At 44.3% G+C, this 27,604-nt stretch overlaps 2 protein-coding genes across 3 annotated transcripts in view; both read right to left on the bottom strand.

The window, feature by feature from the left end:
* The window catches only part of si:ch73-22o12.1 (nectin-2), a 157,097-nt gene that overhangs the window by 97,113 nt on the left and 32,380 nt on the right, over window positions 1–27,604 (bottom strand). For both annotated transcript variants that reach the window (XM_015950281.3, XM_070551116.1), the window contains exons 2-3: window positions 3,683–3,792; window positions 2,648–2,897 (exon numbers count right to left, since the gene is read on the bottom strand). In XM_015950281.3, coding sequence (XP_015805767.3) covers window positions 2,648–2,897; window positions 3,683–3,792 — 360 coding nt within the window. The remainder of the gene's footprint in view (window positions 1–2,647; window positions 2,898–3,682; window positions 3,793–27,604) is intronic.
* On the bottom strand, window positions 3,804–27,541 carry LOC139069881 (zinc finger protein 384-like). The gene is made up of 2 exons (XM_070551117.1): window positions 14,101–27,541; window positions 3,804–13,547 (listed from the first exon to the last, which is right to left on the bottom strand). Exon 2 carries the CDS (start codon window positions 9,062–9,064, stop codon window positions 7,892–7,894), a length of 1,173 nt encoding a protein of 390 aa, XP_070407218.1. The 5' UTR covers window positions 9,065–13,547; window positions 14,101–27,541; the 3' UTR covers window positions 3,804–7,891.

The following is a 27,604-nucleotide window of genomic DNA, read 5'->3' as shown; positions in this document are numbered from 1 at the left end:
TTAGACAAAACTGAATAATAATCGAAGTCTTTCAAAAAGCCGAATTCAGAATGAAAGAATTGAGTATTAGAAGTGTAAAATGGTGGAATAACCTCACAGACCAAGCTCACTTGTTTGTTCTGCAGTGGTCTCTAGTATAAACGAATGCCTTGTGACTCGATCTATGTGGGGGGAAAAAAGCTCTGGTGCTCCTATTTTAGGAACTACAAGTTCGCCAGGGGAGCAGAAGACGGCAGGTTTTGGAGTCTTATTTCCTAATATTCTGGCTTCTCGTCTCTGATTGGCTAACAGCAACACGACTCTACCACCAACTTTGTTTACTTTGCAATGTTGATGTTTTATCTCCACAAATAACACAAGCCTGAAGGAGTTCTGCTGTGTGGTGGAGTTGCTAATGCTTAGCTTCTACTAGCCAAAAGTTATCTGCCGTTTCCTGGACGCCAAACCAACAACTGAGTCAAGATGGGTGAGTCCATGAATGCTAGGCGACAGTGTGATGTAGCTCTGTCGAACTTTTCTAATTCTAATTTTACAAAATTAATCTGTTTAAATCTGAAAGTTTGACCAAGAAAGTAATTTAGCAGATTTTATTTAGTAAAAAGGTGCTATAAATATATATTTTTCTTTTTGAAGGAGTAAAAAAAAAAGTTTTAGGATTATTTAAAATTTCACTTTAAATTTTTTTACAAGCATAACTTATGAGACACTGCATTTAGACAGAAGTAGTCCTCAAACTACGGTTTTAAATCTAAAATCTCCTTTTATTTGTGATTTCGTTTTTATCATCGGCTTCATAACATCCAGTCAGCTTAGGATTCCTTCAAAAAGACATTTGTTCTTATGTGTTAATCACTGGGATGCACAGTATTATCCAACACCCAGGGGATTAAGGAAACACGGTAAAGCAAAGAGCCTGTGCTCCAGATTAAAGCTTTTGGTTTTACTTTGAAATCTGACAAGCTTACCTTCTCCCTGTGACGCATTCGAAGGGAAACCGAAGACCGGAATCATCCCTGCATCTCTGGTCTCCATTTCTAATGTGTTGAATTATCTGCAGAACTTTCTATTTTGTGTCTAAAGGGACTCAACTGGGTGACAAACAGGAAGTGGATGTTTCAACCGCTCTGAAACTTGTTTGTGTTAAAGTTGCAGATTTTAACTGTTATTATAGACAGCTGCTTGAACAGCCTCTGTTCTGTGAAATAGAGTATATATTTAACAAGACTGAAGGTGTATTGCTGCCATCTTAAGACACTTCTGTCGTCAGCTGTTTTTTTTTTTTACGTGGAATTCTCTGATTAAATACCTCCAGGAGCAAAAGTTAATACTTACATCAGGTCCGCACTAGAAGCATCAGCGGTGCGGAACGGCTTACTCACGAGCTTTGTGGTGCGTCATTCCACACAAGGGGAGTTCCCCGCCTTCCAAGATTACATAATCCCTCTATACTTCAAAAATCAGTTTGTGCCATCCGCCATTAAACCAAAAAGAAGCCAAAGGAAATCACGTTTGATGTCATATGATGTTTTTCCTCCCCACTGCCAGGATTAAAGCCATGAAAAACAACGCTTCTTGAAAGATGCTGCGAAGCTAATCAGCCGTTTGGGTCACATGCAGTGACATGATCTACATAGATAAGAAATCGCATCGTGTTAGTGGTCTGCTATTTAGAAAATTACTGAACATGTTAACTGCAGAAATTGCCGTGTCCCAGAAGTGGCTCGGGGCCCGGTTCCGTGTCGTGGCTGGTTTAGAACAACCCTATAACTTTTAACGGAGCTAAATTGCGCTGCTGTTCCGCGCCGCTGATGCCTTCATAAGACTTTGGCTTAAGTTAGAATTTTACGCTTGATATAAAAAATGTTCCTAAAGTTCTTTGCACTAAATCCCTCTCAAATGAAGCAATTTCAGCCATTTTATTCTCGACAGTTTCAGCACTTTCCAGAATGAGTCGTTTTTAGGGCTCCGTCACCTTAAGAAAACAAGTTGGAGCTAGCCACGCCCACCCATTCCTCGCTCAATCTGCTATGAGCGGAGAAGCTCCGATATAGCAGCTCTTCTCCAGGTGAGAAGTGAATCTATGCCAATTTCCCCGTTTATGACATCACAAACAGGGACTTTTTGAAACGGCTCATTTTAGGCACATAATTACTAAAACCAAACACTGTTGGGTGAGGTTTTTCTACATTTGGAGTGTTTATAGAGGCAGTAGGAACCCACATGGCAGCACAAAAGAATGCAAAAGGGGAAATATGCATAATATGTCCTCTTTACAATAGCAGTAATACACTTTCACATGGCTGCACTCAAGCTAACTGTTAGCTCATATGTCCTGTAGGATGAAAATCCCATTTCTCAGAACAGATTCTGTTCAGGAAAGTATCCAAAATGGCTGCGGTAGTAATTACTTATGGCCTTTACACAAAAACACTCTAAACTGAACACTCCATTTATACTGGTGCTGATTGACGGTTCTGCATCGGGAAATGCTTGACATCACTACAGGGCCAACAAATCTGGAGAAAATCTGCTTTAATAGTAGTTGTCATATTAATTTGGGAAAAGTGACAAATGTTGCATGAATCCGAACATTAAGGACCATGTTTGGTTCAAAGCCACACTAAAACAGCAGATATCAGTGACTTACCCAACATAACCAGCTGGGTGATGCCCTGCTGGTTGCCTCCCGGGTAGGTGGCGTATTCGCAGATGTACTTCCCCTCGTCGGTCAGCTGGACGCCGGTGATCTGGATGGAAGGGCTGCTGAGGGAGGGCGGATTCTGTGTGAAGCTCACTCTGCCCTTCAGCGGCGAGTCGGGGTAGCTGGGATCATGGTTGGGGTGCAACACCGCTATGTTCTGCCGCGTTCCATCCTTTGGCTCATATAGCCAAGAGACCTGAGACGAAGCAAGACCAGGGTCAGCAGTCAGAGGGTGAGAGAGGCCTCGTTTATCACGTCGTTGATAAGCAACACACGGGAGCGTTTTAAGACATCCGGACTTTAAAAGTAAACTCCGCAGGGCGACGAGCGCAGCATCACAACCACGGAAGTGACTATGGTATGAATATGGATGTGGCGTTTCCAGGAGCGCCACTTTCTCAGCTGTTCACAGCAAAAACAACAAAGTCGTGCATTTCCACTTCATTGAAATGCAACTAAGAAATGGCCCCCGTCACCATTTTCAATCCCCCGAGGCGAAAAGAAGCTTAGTGTTGTCTGCAGTAAGAAAACATTAAGCGTAAATTTGATAAAAACCTATTTCCTGCCTCGGGATGATTTCCACGGACAATAATTTGTTGGATTAAGCTTTAATTTAAAAAAAGACGATTGAATTGAGATTCCTTTCATTGCTGCGAATTGCTCTCCTCTACCTGCCCGATTGCATCTGTGAAGCTCGATAACAACATCAAAAGGTAAGTGAATCTTTTATTTTACAGAAAAGCAGCCAAATAATGCATTTAGTTCATGAATCCAATCATAAATCCGAGCAATTTCAGCCAAACTGTCTCGAGTCTAGTCAGCATGTGCGCTGCAGCTGAAGGACAAGAGACGTTTTTATGAGGGTTTCACGCCACAAACGCAGTTTAGGGTTGATATGAGTGTGCTAGTGAAAACAGATAATCAAATACAGACAGAATAATAAAAAAGAAGGGAGCTGAATGTCAGGGCTGCGTTTCTGACCATTGTGAGCTGAACTCCGGTGACGTCTGGGAAGCTGCAGCGTAGGTTGACTGTCTGGCCGGGATAGGACAACACCTCTCCTTCCACCTTCACCTGCTGCCCCCAGGTTCCTGCAGAGAGCAAGAAACGTAACACATTTAAAGACAGAAGAACCACGTTGATAATAAACCTGATAAATGAGGACAGAGTGGAGGTGTCTGGTGCAACAAAGGACAATATTAGTGGACCCCTGCAAGTAGGCCAAGAGTCTGGCATCTACATGAATGTGGATGGAGTGGTTGGGGGAAAAAAGACAAAAACCAGTCTTCTTCTGAACGTGGGTCATAAATCATCAGGATAGGCTAAGCTTCTCTATAGCCTGCCATTTGCTGCGCCGACACATTCCTGTGTAACAGCAGAGTGGAAATAAATATGCTTTTCTGGGTGTGTGAGAAAAAAAATAGAGCATTACAGACCGACAATCTGTTTCTGTGTGCGTGTGTGTGTGTGTGTGTGTGTGTGTGTGCGTGCGTGCGTGCGTGCGTGTGCAATCCAGGTCTCTGTTGAAAATGCAATTACTTGTATGAATGAATAAGCGCATATTAGAGCATGTCAGCAAGATGGCAGCGGTTTTAAGTAAGAATAGATTACCTGAAGTTACACAACCTGAGGATATCTTGCATTGTGTGGCGCAAAAACGTGTTTGCCAACACGCTTCGGAGATGCACCACCACAATACCCCTTTCCCAACAGAGAAACAATTACCTGCACAACTTGTTCTACCCGTTTGTGCTGAAACCAACAGGAACCGGAGAGCTTAGCAACACACACCGAATCTGGGATGAGGGGGGAAAGGCCAGAGCTGCCTCTCTCATTTGACAAGCAATGAACACCACACCTTGACCTCTCTGGGGAGATGTGAAATATCAATACAAGAGGAAGAGATGAGGGAGGCATGAATGAACGACTGAGTGGGAAAGTGGAAGAAAACGCGAGTTTCCTAGAATAACACCAGCTCTCACAGGACCAGCCCAATTTACAACCACAAAACATCCCCCTTTGCAGCCGCAGAGAAACCTCTGGACAACCGCCGGGCGGCCCGTGGGAGCAGCACACCGCCTTTTCGGGGCAGAAAGAAGAACTTACACAGCACCCAGCATACCTTTAGCTGTTAGATGATGTAGATTTAAAAGATGTCAGACTGGAGGACAGGAGAATCGTGCCACAAACATCCAACAGAGACATCAGTGCAGTAATGAATGAGAAGCGAGCGCCGGCATCAACGTTCGTATTATTAGACGGATGAGGAGACAGCTTAGGTCTGTGCAATTAATCATATCTGAATTTTGGTTTCAGCTCCAAAAATGACTAAAGTAATTAATATAAAAAATTGCAATGCTAATTATTTAGTCACATTTTGCTTTGCAAGGAGGTTCAGAGTTTGTTTTCCCATCTGAATGATGCATACTTTCACCCCTTCATAAGAGTAAACACACGCTAGACTTGTTTTAATGTAAAAGTGGCAGAACGAGGGCAAAACACATTGACAATTTTACAAACACGTCACAAAATACATCATTTTCAATTAGAACTTCAAAATGAATACTACTCTTTACATTAATGTTGGAATTTTTTACTAAAAGATGTATTTCTTATCCTGGACAGGCCTTATTTGGTCAACTTCTGATTCTAGTGTGAAAGTAATTCTGGTCTCATTTATACTCTCATAAGTTTAAATCACTGCTATACCATTACGGAGTACTCGAGTACTGGACTCGGACGAGAGTCACGTTTAAGGGACTTGAGTCAAGGAGCACGATCATAGACAAAAATTGAAAATTTAAATAATTTATTGGAGTCCTGAAGACGTTTCTTGCTCATCCAAGGGGCTTTGTCAATTCTGACAGTTGTTGCTTAACGAGCCGAAACTGCATATGAATACCCCTTGTCCCTACCCCCTGAGGAGTGGTTGAAGTCGCTGGCCTTATGTGTGTGGATGGTTGTTTTGATTAAATGCAGGAGGTTCAGATCTAGTCTGGGTTTAAAGCTGCATTGTAGGTGCTGGAAAGGTCGAACCTCTTTGGATCAACACGACCTGGATGACTGAGAACCATGAAAAAATTATATCAGATTCAAAAACACCTCACAAAAAATAACTTGTTTAAATTTTTGGTTTTTAATCAAAAGAACAAATTATATAATTTTAGATGTACAACATACAGGAGGACAAAAGAGGACAAAGCTGGGACAGCTCAATGCCCTCAAGCCAACAGAAGTGGCAAAATAATAATCCCTAAAATAAATTTGAAAGGCTAAATAATCTACATGTCACATACAAAGGCTTTGAAAAGTTGTGGTTATCAAAATTTGTCCACCAATCTGATCTAATAACAAGCTAACATTAGCATTAGCCACATGCTAATCCTCTTAATTTTCTGGGTGAAAACGTAACAAGTGGTGGTTGAGAAATTGGGATGTTGGATTTGGACTGGTAGTTTTTGGGACTTGGCCTGTAGGACGCAGTGATTCGGACTCTGCCACCTGTTGGCATTAATCTTTGGATCATTTCCACCGTTTAATAATGTGTTATTAGCTTTTTCCACTGCAATCTAGAAGCTCTAGGAAAACTGGATTCTGGTGGCTGGAAAAAAGGTCCTAAACATTCCTCAAAATGTGTCCCTTCCATCCATCCATTTTTGTCCACTTATCCGGGGTCGGTCACGGGGGCAGAAGCCCAAGCAGAGATGCCTACACTTTCCTCTCCACAGCCACTTGGGCCAACTCCTTTGGGGGAATCCCAAGGTGTTCCCTGACCAGACGAGAAACCCAGTCCCTCCAGCGTGTCCTGTGTCTTCCTTTTGGTCTCCACCCAATTAGACGTGCCTGGAAAACCTCACTAGGGAGCCATCCTAACCAGATACCCGAGCCACCTCCACTGGCTCCTCAAAATTTCTTGTAGGTCCAATTTAGTCATGACAGGGTGAAATCTGCCGCGACTTGACCAGAGACCACTGATTCAAACTCAAAGCCAGAAGATTGCATCTCTTCAATCCAGAAATTACAACATGAGCCCCGCGTTGGTCAAACCACAAGAACAATAACACGTGATAAGAAGCTGAGCTTCGGTCACAAACTGATGCAAAAGAACGAGAGAAAAACTGGATGAAAGGTTACTGAAAACCTTGATTACAGCTAAAGTCAGCTTGACATCTTCAAGGACATCGCTCTGGAAACTCGTGTTTCTCTGATGTGATCATGCAGGTATGCAATCTGAGATTCATCCACATGTGTTGGGGATAGGGGGGGGGGGGGTAAGGAGGGCAAAGCTTGGGTAGGTTTGTTGTCCGTCATTCAGATGCAATAAGAGGCGAGCCGGCACAGAGCAGCTCCTGTCAGAGCTCGGATGAGACACAGGCTGGCCTTAGACTCTTTACAGCCCCCAGGGAAATGAATATCATACTGGAGACAAGCGCAGCCTCATCCTTCACAATAACCCCAAAACCCCAATCCTGCAGACTCAAAGTGTCATTAAAACAGCAGGCAGAGGGAAGAAAAGGGGGTCTGTGCATGCACAAAGATGAGCAGAGTGTGGAAACGCTGAGGCAAGGCCGTGTTTGAGAGAGTAATTGTCAGTATAAATATTTAGAGAGATTTGGCCCTATTAAACAGAAGGCAGGGGCTGACAGAAACTGGGGGAACTGGAGAATAAAAGACGGTTCAAGGGTAAGAGTGAAAGGAGGAGAAGCAAAGGGAGGGCTGGAGACAGACAAAGAAGAAAGGATCGGAGGGGAGGAGAGGAGAGTGAGAACAGAAGCCGCGTGTCACTGATGCTCTACTTTAGGAGAAGCTCTGCTGCCTGCAGGTGTCGTTACACACACACACACACACACACACACACACACACACACACACACACACACACGACACTCAAAAATCTTCAAGTGGTCGGATGTCAGCAACCTAAGTACTGTCACCTATCATTATGTCTTTAACGCCCTCATGATGCACACACACAAACACACACACACACACACACACACACTATGCTAATGGCGCTGTGACAGCTCTGCCGTATTAACATAGTCCTCTCTGATCTCCCGCCTGGTCACGCTGACATTTCCATATTTTCCCACCATTCGTCTGTGAAGAGGAAAATGAATCGGAGGGGAAGCGTGCTGGAAGGACGGCGGGATGAAATGATGAGACCAGTCAGAGACAGCTTGGGAATGCTCAAGTGATGGAGGATGAGAGCTGGGGAGGGAGGTGGTGGGATAAAGAGCGAGGAAAGTAGGGATGAAAGGGTGAGAACAGAACGTGGTGGGAGGAATAGAGGATGTGAGGGGAGCAAAAAGAGAACGTGTTGAGACCGATGAGGAGGAGGTGTGAGCTGTAAACAAGGTCAATAAGAGGAGGCTGACGGACAAAAGAGGGAAAATTTGGAGGAGAGAAAGAAAGATGTGAAGGAGCAACTAAGAAATGAAGAGGTGGTGGTGGATGAGAGGGTGTAGAACAGGTGTGTGAGTGAGTGAGTGAGTGAGTGAGTGAGTGAGTGAGTGCGTGAGTGCGTGCGTGAGTGCGTGCGTGAGTGCGTGCGTGAGTGAGTGCGTGAGTGAGTGCGTGAGTGAGTGCGTGAGTGAGTGCGTGAGTGAGTGCGTGAGTGAGTGAGTGAGTGCGTGCGTGCGTGCGTGCGTGCGTGAGTGAGTGAGTGAGTGAGTGAGTGAGTGAGTGAGTGCGTGAGTGAGTGAGTGAGTGTGTGAGTGAGTGCGTGAGTGAGTGCGTGAGTGAGTGAGTGCGTGAGTGAGTGAGTGCGTGAGTGAGTGAGTGCGTGAGTGAGTGCGTGAGTGAGTGCGTGAGTGAGTGCGTGAGTGAGTGCGTGAGTGCGTGAGTGAGTGCGTGAGTGAGTGCGTGAGTGAGTGAGTGCGTGCGTGCGTGCGTGAGTGAGTGCGTGCGTGAGTGAGTGAGTGAGTGCGTGAGTGCGTGAGTGAGTGAGTGCGTGAGTGAGTGAGTGCGTGAGTGAGTGAGTGAGTGAGTGAATGAGTGAGTGCGTGAGTGAGTGAGTGAATGAGTGAGTGAGTGCGTGAGTGCGTGAGTGCGTGAGTGAGTGCGTGAGTGAGTGCGTGAGTGAGTGAGTGCGTGAGTGAGTGAGTGAGTGAGTGCGTGAGTGAGTGCGTGAGTGCGTGAGTGAGTGAGTGAGTGCGTGAGTGAGTGAGTGCGTGAGTGAGTGTGTGAGTGAGTGAGTGCGTGAGTGAGTGCGTGAGTGAGTGAGTGAGTGAGTGTGTGAGTGCGTGAGTGAGTGCGTGAGTGAGTGCGTGAGTGAGTGCGTGAGTGAGTGCGTGAGTGCGTGCGTGAGTGCGTGCGTGCGTGCGTGCGTGAGTGAGTGCGTGCGTGCGTGAGTGAGTGCATGTGTGAGTGAGTGAGTGAGTGCGTGAGTGAGTGAGTGAGTGAGTGAGTGTGTGAGTGCGTGAGTGAGTGCGTGAGTGAGTGCGTGAGTGAGTGAGTGCGTGAGTGAGTGAGTGCGTGAGTGAGTGCGTGCGTGCGTGCGTGCGTGCGTGAGTGAGTGCGTGAGTGAGTGCGTGCGTGCGTGCGTGAGTGAGTGCGTGCGTGCGTGCGTGAGTGAGTGCGTGAGTGAGTGAGTGAGTGAGTGCGTGAGTGAGTGAGTGAGAATCACTGCATGTAAATAGAGTAAAACTGAGTGGAACTGTGTGAATGAGGCAGAAGAAGCCAGAGTCCAGAAAATAATAGAACCAAATCCTAATTTACTCTACAGCCCATTCGAGCCAGCCGTGGATTATAAAATGAACGCATGCTTGTCGGTTTGTGTCCGCCCGCCTCGCCGCCTGCGACGCCTAATGGCATTCATGTCCTCCGCCTGATCCTCCACAATGGTGGAGAAACGCACGACGTCCGGGGTACAGGGGCGTGAGGGCCATCAACGCAAATATCTAACTCCCTCCAGAGCTTGCTCACACACACACACACACACACACACACACACACACACACACACACTTGGGTGGGCTACAATGGAGCTTCCACGCTCCCCGTGTTTCTGCAGATTGCTTCCCACCAGCCCATTGTGTGTGTGTGTGTGTGTGTGTGTGTGTGTGTGTGTGTGTGTGTGTGTGTGTGTGTGTGTGTGTGTGTGTGTGTGTGTGTGTGTGTGTGTGTGTGTGTGTGTGTGTGTGTGTGTGTGTGTGTGTTTTCCTCTGGCCTCTCCAGCCGTCTCCGTGAGCGTTCAGAGCTTCATTATGCCTTCAGGTCTGCCAGAATTTCTCCATTTCCATTATTTCCTTGTTGTTGTTATTGAGGCGCGCGCCCTCTGCTCTGCTGACGAATAATAACTTTTAAACAGGCAGCGAGGAGTGCAGCATAAGCAAGATAAACTTTCTCTAGCAGGGCGAGCTGGAATGATTTTAACTGTTTTTTAAAACTTGATTTACCGACATTTCTGAGAAAGCGTCGGGTCTGCAGCTGCACGGCTTTAACAGAGCGAACGGGATCCTTGAACTTCTAGAAAAGAACCTAAGTGTTGGTGAAAAAAACACATGCTAACGGATGATTTATCGGATCATTTTGCAGCATCTTTGTTCAAGAGCCTGTGTTTTTTCTCTGCACAACTCCGTCCGTCTGTGCTTTTGCTCAGACCTTGAACACAAGTGGTTTCTGAATCAAAGCTTTGCCAAATTGGAAGCTTTCAGCAGCTCCCAGTGTGCATTTTTCTGTGATTTGCTTTTTGAGAAACTACCACAAAGACACAGATTCAATCCCAAGATTGTTATAGTGAAGAGCAGCTTAAAAAGTTTTCAGACAGTCACATTCTTTCTGTTGTGATTCTTTCAACCTGCAGAAAATTTCAATATTGACCAACAAGACAGGATGCTTTCAGACTCACTTGGGAGGAAACGTTTGTCTCCTAGAAGGACTCTTTGGTGAAAAAGCTCTTTGACGTCAGTAATTAGACGAGCTCCATCGTCAAAACTTGCTTTTCCATTTCTAGACGTGTTTTTAACCAAGATAAAGCCCGATCTTCAGAGAATTCAATTAAATTATTCATGCTTTTAATACTAGATCACTTTAATCCTTTCTTTGTGGATGTGGAGCAGCAATGCAGCCATCTGCCTTCAAAGGGAAACAAATACTGGCCCTTTTTCATCAGGTTTTTAATAATTTCAGGACGGATTTTTAAATTTAATCCTTCTTTTTAAGACTCAGACAAGCCAAGTTGAACTCATCCTGCTCTGGTCTGATTAATAAACCTAATTTTTTAAGATATTCCACGATCCTGAACCAAAAAAACAGCCATTTTTGTCTCTTTTGTTTCAGATGAACAAACTTGTCATGATTTGATGATTAAAATCAGACTGATGTTTAATAATTTCTTCAAATCTTAAAAAGTATTCTGTCCGAGAGGACCGTGACTCTAATGTCATGTTCCTACTTTGTTTCAATACGTTTAATTGACCTTAAGACCAACGTACGGATAAAATTCATCATGTCAAATTTAATAGACTTAATTTTTGAGTTAGTGCGTTTTTATAGTTTTCACCTTTCTATACATGCAGGATTTTGGAACAACTGTTGAATTCAGGAATGACTACAGTTATACTTTAGGATGTTATAGATATTTTTATCTTAACGCTACAAAGGTTAACAATAAATCAGACTTGAACTGAATGCAGAAGACTAAACTGCACACAGAAAGTTTGTTTGGTTGTTCTGATATTAAAGGGACTTTACGGAGTTTAGAATTTTTATGCTCGCAATCGCCCCCTCAGGCCAAAAGCGTAACGGCAGCTTCAATAGTAGACTCGTGCACGAGGCGCGCATGCTGTACGTGCACACTCCTTAACGAAAATAACAGCTGAGACAGTCCTGTGTGTGTGTGTATGCGTGTGTGTGTGTGTGTGTGTATGCATGTGTGTGTGTATGTGTGTATGCGTGTGTGTGTGTATGTGTGTATGCGTGTGTGTGTGTGTGTCCGTGGCCCGGAGGACAGGAGAACACGCAGCTAATTAAATAACTTGGTTCTGTAGCTTTCTCTTCAGCACAGCTGACAAAGGTTTATGATGGGTCAGTCCTCCTGCATGCTCAGATCATTCCCTTCCCTTGCTTGAAAAATTGTTCCAAAATAAAAGTTGAACCCACATCTTTTTTATCTGTGAATTCAATGCCGTTCGGCAAGTCTCAAATAAAAATTTGGACATCTTACTGTAAAAAAATATATACCATTAATGTAAAAAATAAACTCTAAATAAACTATGTTCACATTCAGAATCGAACCCAGGTCTTTTGCACGAGAGTCCGACGTTTTACTAGGTAAGCTAAAGCGCCAGTGATGTCTTTTGTATCTGTAACGTTTACATCCTTGATGACAGCTGAAACAACGTTCAAAGAACGGTTCGGAGCTAAAATGGCTATTTTGTTGCTAATTTGCAGGAAATATCTAGAAGAAAGTAGCTAAGGGTCCTCAGAAATGTAGCTAGGTTTATCCTAGGCGTTAGGAACAGCGACAAAGTCGCTGAGTTGGCACTACCTCTCTCTCTGCTGCTAAAGCTACTGATAGCAAATGCTACGGGCTATGCCTGAGCGTGAACGCGCATGAAGCAGCCTGCTCGACCCGAGCATCTCTCTTTTTCTGTGATTTTACAGAAAAACAGGAAATCACAGTAAAAATGCCAGGGCTCATTCTACAGGACCAGGGCATTGCAGGAGAATGTATGAAGAAGACATTTATTATTTCTATACATGTTTTGACTGTCAAACTTCCATAATGCCCCTTTAAAGCTGAGGTTTAAAGTAACTTCATGGGGTGACACACTGACGCACGGTTAGCTTAGCACAACAACCTAGCTTGAATGCTAACTTGACCTGCACCGTAAACTTGAAGCTAACTGTGCAAGACGAGAGAGGAGAATGAAAAGGAATTTATCTTTTGAGTTTTGCTAAGATATTAACGTAGCGCTTAACCGTACGCTACATTGGACTATTGTTTTAGCATGTTGTAGCGTTAGCAGGGGTGTGCTAGCATCACAACTGCCTGGTTCTTCCAGTTTTATATGCCTGAACACAGCAGATGTGATTAAAATGAGTGGATAGCAGCTCTTGTGGAACCAGATGGAGGCTAAGGTGATAGCTTAGCAGTTAGAGTCAGGTGTGTCTGAGCAGGAACATACCAAAAACATTTCTGTACCATTAGTGCTACAAGGCTATTTGTGTGCACGATATGAGTTTAGCTCCTTCAAGAAGGGTAGGGGGAGCAGGGGCAGAGGTTTAGCCATAGGGAGCCCAAGTTTCCCTCCCTGTTGAAAATAAGCGCGTTGTTGGCATCAAAAACCTTTAAAATTCTCGGACATCATAAGTGAAATCCATGGTACAGAACAGGTAAATTAGAAAATAGTGTTATTAGTCCCATTGACTTGCATTTATTTTTTCGTTCTTCCGGGAACCCATGGTACGGAAGTACGCCAAGGACCACAGCTTTAATGGGAAGCCTGATTGCTCACATTTATAATGACCTGTGAACTGAATAAACAAGCTAATCATGTGGGTAGAGTCCCTGTAAATGGTGGATTGGATTAAATGATCATAATTTCTCATTAAGGAGGAAAAAAACAGCAAATATTGGAATTTTTTTAAAATTTATTTTACTCCACCAGCAAAGACTCAAACAGCCACAACAGTTTGGTCCTGCTCCTTATTCTGGTCACAATTCACCGTGGATCCTCATCCCAGTCCTCCACCAGGAGGCTGAAGGTCAACCACCACGATGGCTTTTGGTCACTCCAGCTCATCTACCTGCCCAAGCTGTCCAGGAGCTGCCAATCACCTGTCAGCCATCCATACACCTGACTGACACACCTGGCAGCGCTTGAAGCTCATGACAAGTCTGCAAAGGAAATGGACTTTTTTCAGGGCAGTACCCACATGCTGCCCAGATGTGCTGCTCATTCTACAAATGCACAATGCTTCTCCGGCTCTACGCTACAACAAAGGACTAATCAGGCTTTTCCAAGGGTGTAATAATCATTGTCAATCAGCAAAGTTCGTTAAAAAAGATCAAAATGTTCCTTAAAAGGTGACGGCATCGAGTCGATCATGACAGTGAATCTATTAAGCAGAAGTAAAAGCTTTCAAATCAGTTTTGTCCATTGATGGTTCTGAATGGGTTAAAATGGCTCCGTGAACCCAGACACTAATATGTTTGCCAACAGTAAAACTTAAGCGGAAAGCCATTTACTGGGATAATAAAAGGTTTCGGCTCCATCACTCGTGAAAGGTTACAGTTTTAGACCTCCACACATCGCTTTCATCACACTCCTCCATTACTGCTCGACATGCTGTAATATCAGTTTTTCCGAGTGTTCTTTTTGGAGCCGGCTTTTCACCCGAGTCAAACCGAGCCTTAAAAACTCTACATAAATGTCTGCATGTTGCATTACCGGTGGTATAAAAGCATGACTTCCGACACTTTGGTCAGCGTTGGCTCCCATGCTCGTGGTTTTTACATGATGCAGAGGCTGCTGGTCCGTTCCAACAGCATCTGTGCATCCTCCAGCTTTCACACAGGAAAAAAAAAAGACACAATGAGCGCACACACACACATTTAGAGATGGGCAGTTTGTTATGCAGGGGAGCAGAGTCTGGACGCAGCTTCCATCCGACAGGCGAAGCAGTTTGACAAGCCTAGAATAAAACCAGGAAATGAAGACTTGAGATGTGTCTCGTCTTCTCGTTGACCTTTCCACGGGGGCTTTCTATACGGGGGCCAATCAATAACACATGGGAAAGCTACTTTTAGAAGAAGCCACTGCACATTATGGACTTCTCAGATGACATAGCATCATAATGTATTCAGGGCATACACGTTTCCACGGAGCAACCGAGTCAAAAACATCCTTGTTTGATAAAAGAGGTACACTTCAAAGACTTCCAGGCTCCAACAGGAGACACTCAAATCACCACTGATGTTCCATCAGCGATGGGAGAAATAAAAGTGTTGAAAATACAAAATGAAAGCTTTCGTGTGACTGAGAGGTTGCAGACAGGAGGTAGAGCCTCGGTCTGTGATGCAACAGGAGCGAGGTGTAAAAAAGGGCGAAGTCAAACGGAGAGAGTGCGACGTTTTACTTTGTTCCCAGTGACATGATGCAATATCTGATAAACTCCAAACACAGAGAAGAAGAGCGAGAGTAGAGGAATCAGGCAGAAATGAGGAAGGGAAGCATAAACCCGTGAAATGTGACAGAAGGGGAGCGGAGACGAAAGAGGGGTTCAGAGGGAGGGACACGAACAGGCTTCAAAGTGCCAAGGAGAAATGAACAGCTGGAAGGGGGGGATCTGCACCATGAGGTGCATATATACGTGTGTGTGTTCAGCAAGCGTGCGCACAAACACACACACAGTGCATCTGTAAACTGATGCATATTCCTGTTTAGTCGTCTGTTTATAACAAACATGCCTCAGGACTCCTGAGGAAATTCTGTGCAAAAATACGCATTAAGTGCATCAAAGTCAGGAAGAAGAAAAAAAGACTCAAATTTCCAACATTGTCAGAAGACTCATCAGCTCTTCTGCAGAGGTTTTAGCTAAAAACTCCAGGAACCTTCTTCATGCACTACTAAACCCTTTCCAGATCAAGCCCATGCACTATGCATGAAAGAGGATGAGAAATTGCAGCTCCAGACTTTTCAGCTGTTTGGTTCATAAAATTCAACACTCCGATAGACTCTCCTCCCACATGCACCATCTTCCATTCTCCACATAACAAAGAGAATATTTCAGGCCAGGCCAACTGCTGCTCAAGCAAGTCAGGAACATGTAGCTAGAAAAAAAAACCAGAGATCCCTCCGACCTGCTGTCGGTTCGTTCTTGTGTTTCTGCAACACGTCGCAACAGGAGGACGAGTCATACACCCCGACAACAAGACGTTAAATCTTTTAGTGCGTGCCAGCCCAAGGGAGAAGCATTCAGATGGGATTACAGCGACTCACAGTGCAGACAAAATGAAGTGTGTGGTCGTGGAGAGACAAAATACATTTCCACACGTGCAACTCCTAGTGAAGCAAACCCTACATTAAGGCAGGGAGGGAGTCACCGACACACACACACACACACACACACACACACACACACACACACACACACACACGGAGAGGTACTGCTCTCCACCAGGTGAATAATTCATTCCTGAGTAAGAAGGAAAGCGCGTCTCTTCATTATTGATAAACCAACATCTACACTGTGGAAGGCAGAGGGGGCGGGAGAGAGAGAGAGAGAGAGAGAGAGAGAGAGAGAGAGAGAGAAAGAGAGAGAGAAAGAGAGAAAGAGAGAGAGAGAGAGAAAGAGAGAGAGAGAAAGAGAGAAAGAGAGAGAGAAAGAGAGAGAGAAAGAGAGAAAGAGAGAAAGAGAGAGAGAGAGAGAGAGAGAAAGAGAGAAAGAGAGAGAGAGGGAGGTGGTCAAAGGGAAGAGAATGATAAATGCCTGACAGAACAAATGTGAAGCAGTGGTAAAAAAAACAGAAAACCTAAGAAAAGGGGAAATGGCAAAGCCCAAAAGGCGCCAGCAGGGTTTTATGTTTTCATCTGGTACTGAACTTGCTCAGGTCAGTAAAGTCCTACTTTTAACAAGTCGGGTTCTGAACAGAAAGGCTACAGCCAAACAAATAAGTGCTGCCTTACCATCACGGCGTCAGCTCACCGAATACGTGACCGAGTTTCTGGCAGACAGACAGACACCCGCCTCCCCTGCGGCTCCTGCGGTTCCGCTTTGTCCGTTTTGGACCTCGTTCTACCTCCACCGCGTCTCTCTCTACATCACTTCTCGTCCCTCACTGCCACAGTCCTGTCCTGTCTTTTCGTTCTAGAATAAATCCCTCTCACCCCTCTGGCTCATTCTGCTCTTCCGCTACTCGTTTTTAAAACTCTGCTAGTTCTTTTCTGCCCGATTTTCCCTCCCACCCTGGCTCTGTAAGCTATCACTCCTCATGGTAATTGGAGTGGGCACGTTATTTTAGCCCGGTGTGTAATATTGTGCTTTTTGAGCTGGGTGACCATAGTGACAGATCTGCAGTCAGTCTGGAAGCATAAGTCTGAGGCTTTCAAAAGCATTTCTCAAATAGGTTTCTGGTCAGTGTGATGGAAATCTCCATCTACTCTCTATTATGCATTCTCTGGGGTTTGTCCTTTTTATGAGGCAGCACGCCTGTCCAAAAGATCCATCAGACGTCACGTTTAGAATGACTTTGGAAGTGTGTGTGTGTGTGTGTGTGTACATCCTCTCCTTGGTATGTCAGCTGCTAACATAATGTGATTATGTGTCCTATTTTCGCCTCCCCAAACAACACTTGGATGTGAGAGTCTACCAAGGTGTCAGAGGATATTTCAGGCTGGGTGTGATCGTTCCCCCCGAATTAAAAACCCAGCCGCCTGGAAAAGAGAGGAATCCCACGCCGGGCTGGTCTTTAGGCCTGAAACGCAGCCGTGTTTTCAGGTTACTCGCTACCCATCTTCACCTTTACTTCACCTTGGGGAAGCGTTTTCCCCGAAGAGCAGCCACTGCGTCTCAGAGCAAAGAGCCTGCTGGTCAGCAACGCCTCCAGCATCCCGGCGCTCATTTACGACCGGGAGACACCAACCTAATTTATGCCACGCATCAAAGGATTAAAATGCGGTCTTGTTATGATGGAGACCGCTATTAGCACAGTCAATCTGTCAGAAGGATCGCACGGCGTGCTACCAAATCAATGCCAGGCGTTTGCAAGACAGAAGGTCAGGCAAACAAACAAGGAGGAGTGCAGCAATATTAGGATAAACCCGTGATTGTGTCAATCAAAACACGCAGCAACAGCTGGCTGGATTACGTTTATGTTGGGAAATGTGCGGGAGCAGAAAAATGTGATGGAACGGAGAGCATGACCCAATCAAGAGCAGGTTCACTCAGAAACCATGTTTGACTTTCTAACATACTGAACCTGAAAATAGTCCCCTACACCTATAGACATACAGACGGTGAAACTCTGGGATTAGAAAGGCCTGACAGACCTACTTCACACCGTCACTTAAAATTCATGGACTCACAACGGAGAAGGCCGCTGTTGCTTTGGCATCCAGGAAACAGCAGAGGACGTCTCGACTAGTAGAAGCTAACCATTAGCATTGGCAACTCCACCACACAGCAGAACTCCTCCAAGTTTGCGTTATTTGTTGAGATGAAACGTTGCAGAGAAAACAGTCGGTGGTAGTCGTGTTGCTGTTAGCCAATCAGAGGCGAGATGTCAGAATATCTGGAAATAAGACTCCAAATCCTGCCGTCTGAAGCCAATTTCTCCTTCAGCTGACTTCTACATCCTCAAACAGGAGCGTCTGACTTAAAAGGCATTCATTACTACAAGAGACGACTGCAAATGTATTAAAAATATGATTACAGTGGCTCTTTAAATATAAAAGTTTTAGCTATAATAGTTCTCTGGCCAATTAAAACATGTTCATGAAGTTCTTTGCATAAAATCCCTCTCACTTAAAAAGATTTCAGCTGTTTTATTCTTGACAGTTCAAGTACCTTCCAGAATGAGCCATTTCAGGGCTCACAGGCTGCCCTTGGCACGTGATGTCGCGCACTCAATATCCCGCCCAGGAAGACGGTAAGAGTTGGTCTGAACTACAGTTAACAAAGAAAATATCTGCCACACATGAACAACTTATTAGTTTATGTTTATGTATTTAGCAGACGCTTTTGTCCAAAGCGACTTACAAGTGATAATCGGCATGTTGCCCTCAAGGCTAACAACAACAATAACAACAACTTGACATCAATCATGGAGAGGAGGGAACAAAGGGGTGGACGGTAGAGAGGGGGGACGGGTGCAGGGAGGGTGCTAGTTAAGATACTCTGAAGAGCAGGGTCTTCAGGAGTTTCTTGAAAGTCGAAAAGGAAGCCCTTGTTCTGGTAGTGCTTGGTAGGTCATTCCACATTTGTGGAATGATGCATGAGAAGAGTCTGGACTGTCCTGAGCGTGGTGTAGACACTGCTAGCCGACGATCCTGTGATGACCGGAGCGGCCGGGCCGAGACGTAAGCCTTTGCAAGAGGATTCAGGTAGATGGGAGCCGTACCGTCTCGGACTTTGTATGCTAGTGTTAGCTATTTGAATTTGATGTGTGCTGCTAGCGGTAGCCAGTGGAGCTCAATGAACAGAGGGGTGACGTGTGCTCTTTTTGGCTGATTGAAGACCAGACGCGCCGCTGCATTCTGGACCATTTGAAGAGGTCTCACAGTACAGGCTGGAAGAAGAGTTAGAAGGGCGTTGCAGTAATCGAGGCGGGAGATGACAGTAGATTGCACCAGGAGCTGGGTGGCATGTTGTGTTAGGTATGGTCTGATCTTTCGTATGTTATACAGCGCAAAGCGGCATGAGCGCGCAACAGAAGCAACATGATCTTTAAATGTCAGGTGTTCAACAATCACAACACCCAAATTTCAAACTGCCTTTGAAAGAGCCAGAGATGGGAAGTCATTCTGGATTGAGATATTGTGCTGTATGGATGGTTTTGCTGGGATGACAAGCAGTTCAGTTTTAGAGAGGTTGAGTTGGAGATGGTGGGATTTCATCCCTTTGGATATGTCAGAGAGGTTCGATATTCGAGCAGAGACAGTGTGGTCGTCCGGTAGAAATGACAGATAGAGCTGGGTGTCGTCTGCATAGCTTATAGTCATCTAATGAATTGTATGCCTTCGTAACTTAGCTAAGTTTGTTGTTGTCACATAATTACACAAAATGTCTTCTGTAATTGGAATGGACAGCACCTAATGTATTTACTGAGCTCATCAGGTATATCAAATATATCAAAGTTATTTATGCATTTATAAACCTTTCGTCCGTCCTGAGGTCTGCCCAGCTTCTAATGTCGTTTGCTTCGTGTTTGTTTACTAGGCTTGTCAGAATAACTGGAGCCACAGCATTACGCGCACAACTCAGAAAAGATCTGGTTTCACCTGTGTTGCTTCCGCTGTGTAATGTCCAGGCGTGTTTAAAAAATAACCGTAGATATCCCCATACTGGCGGCCAGTTCTGAGGACTGTCGCCCCACCTCTTGTTATCCATTTCAAACAGATCTGGAAGCTTTTCACTAAACGTTAGCTATTGAGACGCAACTTTTTCATCATCTGTCCAAAGATGTGTTGGATTATCTAAAATGGTTCATCTACATCCCTAGATGTTATTTTGTTGGCTTAAATTGCGGAGACAGGTCTGGATAGCAGCTGCAGAGGGACCTTTTGCCCTCCAGCGTGTAGATGTGTGTCACTGGGGCGACGGTGGCACAGGAGTTAAGTGCTCGCCCTGTAATCGGAAGGTTGCAGGTTTGAGCCCCGCTCAGTCTGTCACTGTCGCAGTGTCCTTGGGCAAGACACTTAACCCACGTTGCCTGCTGGTGGTGGTCGGAGGGACCGGTGGCACCAGTGCTTGGCAGCCTCGCCTCTGTCAGTGCGCCCCAGGGCAGCTGTGGCTACATTGTAGCTCATCCCCACCAGTGTGTGAATGTGTGTGTGAAAGGGTGAATGACTGATTGTGTTGTAAAGTGCCTTGAGGGGTTCCAGGACTCTAGAAGGCGCTATATCAAATACAGGCCATTTACCATTACCCGGATGTAAACAATAATAATAGTAATAGTAAACAAATATAATAATACTTTCCCAGTTTGTGACATCACAAACAGGGACTTTTTGAAACGGCTTGTTTTAGGCTCGGACAGAAAACAGATTGATGTTTTTTTTTTGTTTGAAGTGTTTATAGAGACATTAGAGACTCTGGGCAGCACAAATGGATGCAAAGACAAGTTTTACATCGTCTCCTTTAGAAGTGTGGATTACTAAAGCACTATGGTTAATTAATGAAGCAGCAAAAGCGTGGGTGTGTCGATGCCTTTTTGAAAACACAATGACGACAATATGACTCCTTTACAATCAGATCTTTTTTATTCCTCACACCAAAGACAAATGGAACTACAATGACACAACAATTAGTAAACATCAGGCATGCAAGATGCTGAAGAACAGAACAAAAGGACGTGAGGGGCTGACAAGAAGATAACCGAAGCAATTAAAAAGTTAAGCAAAGCCATTCTTTGTGCATCAGAACAGCACTGTGAGCGTCAGCTATCTTCCTGCAGGTCTGGAGCGAGGTCGGTGCCGAGTAGCCCGTTGTCTTTACGCTCAAGACAAACCTGAACAACTACTCGCCATCAGCGACCCCATAAAGGAGAGGAGGAAGGGAACTGAGGCAGAGAGGAAAAGATAAGGAGGGTTTATTCTAAGGTACAAGGCAGCTGAAACGTCTGATGAGGGTTGCTCTCCGACTCTCCTGCCTTTGTACATAATGTTTAGATCAACTTTGATTATTCCCTGACGAACAGTCGCTATGACAACTTGCCTCGGGAACATTGTGTATTGTTTTGAAGCAGATAGACGGGTGAATGAACAGCTGATAGACAAGAAAAAGGAAACGGATCAAACAGAAAAGGGAAACATAACCCGATTCTTCCCCCAAAGCTGATCTGAAATTAAATGAAACAAACTAAAAATACGTGCCTGGCTCGTCGTACGGAAACACCCAAGGTAAAATAAACACAGGGAGGGAATTTCAGGGTTAGTCTGACTGAAACTATAAAAACCGACACAAAACTACTTTAATTATGTTATAAAAAGGCCGGCGGGCGCGACAAAAGCTAAAGGAAAACAAGACTCAATGAAACTTTACAATAAATAAAAATCCATTAAAATAGATGAAAAGTTTAAAAAAAAACAATAAAACTGTTCACTAAGTAACTCGGCACTCTCTTCATTTCTCACACAATTGGTTCGTCACAAAGGAGTAATGAATGAAGCGTAGAACAATACGAGTCCGTCTGGTTCTGTCGTGGCGTGATAAGCTATTAAACCTGCAAATAAGGACAAGGTCAAAAGCACTCAAATTATTTCTAACAGTAAAAAAGAATAACTGCGTAACCGCGAGGCTCAACCATTACGGCGCCTGCTTTACTTCATAACGGATTGTTTAACTCGATGTTTTCCTGTCAGATTCAAAGCGGTTTGCTACGGTGAGTTCCCTCCTTTGAGACCGCGTGAGCTGCAAACGGAGCAGATGACTGTTTTGACCGGCTGAGTTAATTGCATCAATTCCAATAAAGGTTTTCCCTTTTTGCAGAAGTCTGAGACAACAGATCACAACAGGCCTGGAAATGATTATGATTTAGAAACACTTTGCTTTTTGATAGAAGCTCTGCTGCAGTTCATACGTCCACCACCCGGCCTTAGAGACGGATGTCTAAACCAAACTAAACACGAACAAAATTAACACAAATTATAATAAACTGGTTTATTTAACTCATTCACTGCCAATGACAAAAGTCGTCATTTAAATTTTTTTACTGTGTGGGCGTCGGACGAGCCCCCGCACCGTGAGAACAAACATCTCAGCTCTAAAGCCGATCTTCATTCGCATACGTCACATGTCACATGATCAGGAAGCAGAAAATCCATGTGTTAGGAGATCGTTTCGGGACGCTGCTGTAAAAAAAAGTGAAGTGCGAACCGGAAAAGCGTCTGCCGATCACAATTCAACAACGGATTATGAAAGAACGGATAACGCTCGAAAATGTAAGAGGTGAGTCTCCACTTTGTTTTGGTGGTTTTGGTTGTTTTGGCGTCGACATCATCCTAGCACGCAACGTTCTGTGACTCTTAAAAAAAACAGTAAAAATGGCGAGAAACGCTGGCAGCGAATAAGTTAAGAGTAGCCTACACATTCTGACTGTTTTAGCAAAGGCTGTGTTCCATTTAGCTTTGGAATGCAGCCTTTGCTAATGCACCGCTAGAAACACATCAACAGTTTATCTACATAAGTTAAAGTACATCATTATCACAAGTGTTTATCTCTTAGGTTAAGCAGAACTCTCCCTAAACAGCCAGTGTTGGTGACAAATCACAAGGCTGTCATGGGTGAGTTTCCAAAATGTCTCCGAACATTTGCAGTATTTTTAAAGCTGCAAAAGCTAATCTGGAAAACTATCTAGCTTGCAACACTTTTTCCATGCCTCTTAAAAACATTCTAACGTAGTATAGCTATAAATAGATTGTGGAGGTAAAAAATAAAGAAAAATATTAATGAAGTGGGTTTTTTGTCTTCGTCTAAAAGAAACCTTTGCAATAACACGATTTGGACAAAAACCAAATAATAAACCATCTGGTTATCGGTCTCGCCGATTCTCCGCACTTCCCTGCGTCCCCCACTCATTACGCGCTTGCACAATCCAGGGCTTCCCCCAGTGCTTTACAAACCTGGCGGGCCACCAGGCTTTGCTTGCCACCCGCCAGGCTAAGTGTCATGCCCCGCCCCCCTCCCCGACCCTACCGTCTCCGCTGACACGAACGGCGCAGCGAAACTAGAGCCCTCCATCAGCTGATACTGGTGAGAAACAGCAGCGGAACGTGTGCAACCACCCCACCCAAACCCCCGCTCTCACAGAGGAGCGCTGTGGGACGGAGTGCGATATTTCCCACATGCGAGTAAAACATCAGTCAAATCAAAACAGAATTTTTTTTTCTTGGAGATTTACAGCAACATCGATCCCTAATGCTCCAATAAGACCTAAAGAAAACCAGCATAGCTGTTTCACTGAAAACCCCACATGGTGAAAAAGGCAAACTGGTCTGACGACACACAAGAAGCTCCAACGAACCGACGTGAAACGTACGGAAACCCAAGAGTTAGTCAAACGAAAAACAATCCCTAATTGATTAAAGTCGTACCTCTCTGGAACATCTGAGCTGAACAGCAGAGGAAACTACAATAAAGTTTTACCCAGAAATGGTTCAGCAGTCACGATGCGACACGTGACCCGCCTCTCAATAGATAGAAGCCATTTCAGAGATCACAGGGAGGACACACACACACACACACACACACACACACTGGGGCTGAACGATTAATTGCATATGCAATTAAATTGCAATGTGACAAAAGGAGATTTTCTAATTGCAAAGGCTGCAATTTGACTGGCAGTCAGTGGTTAGCACAATGCTAATATACATTGAAAAACCCATAGGGATGCTAATGCCAATATCGCCGATTACATTCTTACAAATTATGAATTAGGAACGTGCCAAATTATGACATTTGGAGTCTAATAAAAAGTAAAAACTGTTATTAATCAAATAAGTACACACAGATATTTTAGTAAAGCTAGAAAACTAAGAGACTAACTCCACTGGCTAGCAGCTATGAACGAAATTGAACTACGGAAGCTCTGCATGGACAAAAAGTCAAAAACTCTAAAATCAAAATACTTCAATAAATGGGACACACTTCCTGCAAATCAGTTTTCACAATTGATGCTAATACCTATGGTCCTTCAGTGGATGTGCTCCTGGCTGCAAAGCCTTGCACCTTAAAATACAAAATTTTGTTTTTACTTGTGTTTATGTTGACAAATAAAGTTAAAGTTAAAGTCCCATTAGTTGTCACACACACTGATGTGTGTGCGAAATTTGTTCTCCGCATTTGACCCATCCCCTGGGGGAGCAGTGAGCTGCAGACACAGACACGCTCGGGACCCATATGGTGGTTTAACCCCCCAATCCAACCCTTTAATGCTGAGTGTCAAGCAGGGAGGCATTGGGTCCCATTTTTTCAAAGTCGTTGGTATGACCCGACCAGGAATCGAACCCTGATCTCCCAGTCTCAGGGCGGACACTCTACCACTAGGCCACTGAGCTGGTATAAACTTGTTGATATGATATGTAGATAAATATGTAGATACATAAACTTGTTTATATTCAGTACAAGTTACATAGATTTTTTTATTTTTACTTTTTGCTTCCGTTAGTTGAAAAATGAGAAAAGCCCCTTGAGAAAATAATCATGAATTAAATCGCAATTGCAATATTTAAGAAAAATAAATCGCAATTAGATTATTTTCCAAAATTGTTCAGCCCTAACACACACACACACACACACACACACAGGCCTTCTCCTGTCAGGTCGTTATTACACCGGGTAGAAGCTGCCTTTGTTTATTACCTGCCCCTTAAGGCGGATTGACAGTCAGCTGATTGGGAGCTGAGGGATGGATGTATGGAGGTACAAACAGAGATGGCCCTGCTCCAGCACCGGGCTTCAAGGACAGACGGGCCTTTCAATATCACAGCCTCTGTGTAATTGGACAGGGCTGTGTCATGAACCAAAGAATCTCCTTTTTTGGCGTATTGTTAAAACACAGCATAGGCTTCCTCCCGCTGAGCTTCACAATCAGGTCCAAATCCAGAAGAAGGGGAGCAGAACGGGAGGGGGACTTAAACACTTACTCACATTGACAATTCGTCCATCTTTAGCTGAAGCCACGCAGGGTTGAAGAAATTCCTTTCAGCTCGCCACCCACGCCCCGTGTGGCCTTGTATTGTCTGGGTTTTCAAGGAATTTCACTGACACGTCGAAACTCCCAAAGTGAAAGTAAACACACAACATCGGTGCGCAGCAGTAAAATATTAACAGATATGCTCTTTCTACTGAAGTGCTGTCTACTGCTGTATGATAGCGCGTCTCTCAGGCCGCCTGCTGCGTCTTCAAAAGCGAGGAAAAATAAAATCTGCTGTCGTGAACATCCTTGTGTCTTTTCTTTTTTTAGTTTTGTGTTTTTGCTGCACCTCACAGCCAAATCACAGCACAGGCAGGCTTTTCGACAGAGGGGGAAGACGAGCAAAGCAGATCAAACACCAGCCAACTAATCACAGACGCCGGCTAATTAGCGCAGTCCTCAAAGGGGAGCCAGGAATGAGTGATGATTCCCCTTATGAATTTCCCAGTGACGCTGCGCCGTATGCCAGCATGTGAGAAGAGAGAGAGAGAGAGAGAGAGAGAGAGAGAGGCTAAAGTGCAAAGAGAGACACCTCTGGCCTTGTAATCTTATCTGAAAGCACAGGGGCAAAGTGGCGCTCAATATCCCTTATCAGAGTTTCAGTTGTACACACACACACACACACACACAGATGATTTATCTCTGCATCCCCAAATTAGGCCGCATGTAACATTTCCCATTAAGGGATTTCTGGAGTGATCAAGTCCCGAGCGTGGTGATATTCCAGCTTCCGGAACAGAGCGTAGGTTGACGATCCTGTGTGTAAGCTCCGAGTGCTGATTAACTACCGGATCTGCCACACTGATCCTTGATTTCCAACAAGATCAGGGGCAACCAATTACAGATGTGCTCCACACGCTTCCTGCCTCAGCAGATGCAACCGCAGGACCATCCAGGAACAGATTTCTCCAGGCTGGAGTCACGGCAGTGTGACTGCCCTCCCAACAACCTTTTTCCAGACATGTGCTGGTTCTGGTCTCGTGGGTTCATATAGATTCCTGACCTGCTGGCACCTGAAGAACCAAAATACATATTTTTTGCCGATTAATGTAAAAAATTATGATTCTGGAAGTAAAAACTCCAACATGGGAAAATGGTCAATGCTGCGTTCAGGAGCTGGGAAACATGTTGGATCTTTTTATTCTTTATAAACCCAAAAATAAATAAATAAATGACACTTTCACAGGTTCTCTGTGAGTTCAGCAGAGTGTCGCTTGACTCGCTTCCCACCAGGAGTGTTTCAGACTCAAATCTACAGAAAAGGCATTGCAGAGGTTATGAAATCACAAGAGAATTGCAAGATCACGCGGGAATTTGGCAGCTCACGCAAAAAAAAAGCGATGAAAGAGACTGAGGCATGTATTCAAAAGGTCAGAGGTTAATTTTCTGTTTCTTTTTACCTCGACCTATGTATTTTCTTTATCAGTTAGGCGACTGGAACTATGCACGCTTTTTATTTTGGAAGTGTCCGTATTTTTTTTACACTCATGTTTGAATTCCCATCTGGCCTACCTGAACTGCAGAACGTGACGCGTTACGGCAGCATAGCACATAAAGAATGGACTGGAAGCATAAGTTGAGTGGAGTGACACAACGCTATGGCTCGGCGGCGCGTCCAAAATGCGACACTTGGTGACTGGTAGAGACGTACGGAAACGTAAAGCTGCTAAGCAAAAAGATACAATCAGAGCAATATGTCGTAACATAATTTAATAGTTCTAACAACATAATTTTCACATATGAGCAATTTAATACCACAGTTAATAACTTCAAGCTAGCTCTTTAACATTGATCATTGTTATAAATTTGACCAGGTTCAAATATGACACCATTCTGCAGCTTTCTGCTGACCAGAAACTGTACTTAAAAGTTTTGTGGAGCGGGTAGGTGTCCTATGAGGGGGCGCTCTTTACCTGCTTAATGGCTGCTAGCTTTAACGTTAGCAGTTAGCATTTTCAGGTCTCGGATTGTCAAAAAAAGCACAAGTTTTCTGTTGGCATCATGGCGGAGCTGGAAGTAAAAGATAGTAATGTCTTTGGAAGCAAATAGCTAAACCCAGAGTGAACATCGGCACGGCCTACGCTAGTATGAGGATACTGGACTTGTAAATAATGTTTTTTGTCCAACACTGGATTTTTTTTTATTTTGTGGTTAATTTTAGTATTAGTTTGCTGATGTTAGTGTTAGCTCGTTGTTAGCGCTAGCTACAGCAGACTGTAGCAGGGTTGTGTATAGCAGTTGTAATTCCCCTTTCAACCAGCAGGGTGGAGGAGAAGCAAACTGCTTTATAAACTTCTGTAGCTGCCATTAGTGCTGTACGATACTGCAAAATTTGGTATCGATCCGATACCAAATACAGGGGCTAGTATTGCCGATACCGATACCAGTACCGATACTTTTTACTACTAGTCTAGTACCATCTAGTTTTGTGGAATTTATTAAGATAAATAGGATCAATAAAACTTGAGTTTTCAGACAAGATTCTCATATTGATGTATTCATCATCAATATGAGAATCTTGTCTGAAAACTCAAGTT

This window comes from Nothobranchius furzeri, chromosome 5 (assembly GCF_043380555.1).
Source record: "Nothobranchius furzeri strain GRZ-AD chromosome 5, NfurGRZ-RIMD1, whole genome shotgun sequence".
Lineage (NCBI taxonomy): Eukaryota > Metazoa > Chordata > Actinopteri > Cyprinodontiformes > Nothobranchiidae > Nothobranchius > Nothobranchius furzeri.
This window is presented reverse-complemented; position numbering and strand designations above follow the sequence as displayed.

Excerpts from the sequence above, each read along its gene's own strand:
- LOC139069881 (XM_070551117.1), bottom strand. The coding sequence starts at position 9,064 with ATGCACTCACTCACGCACGCACGCACTCACTCACGCACGCACGCACGC.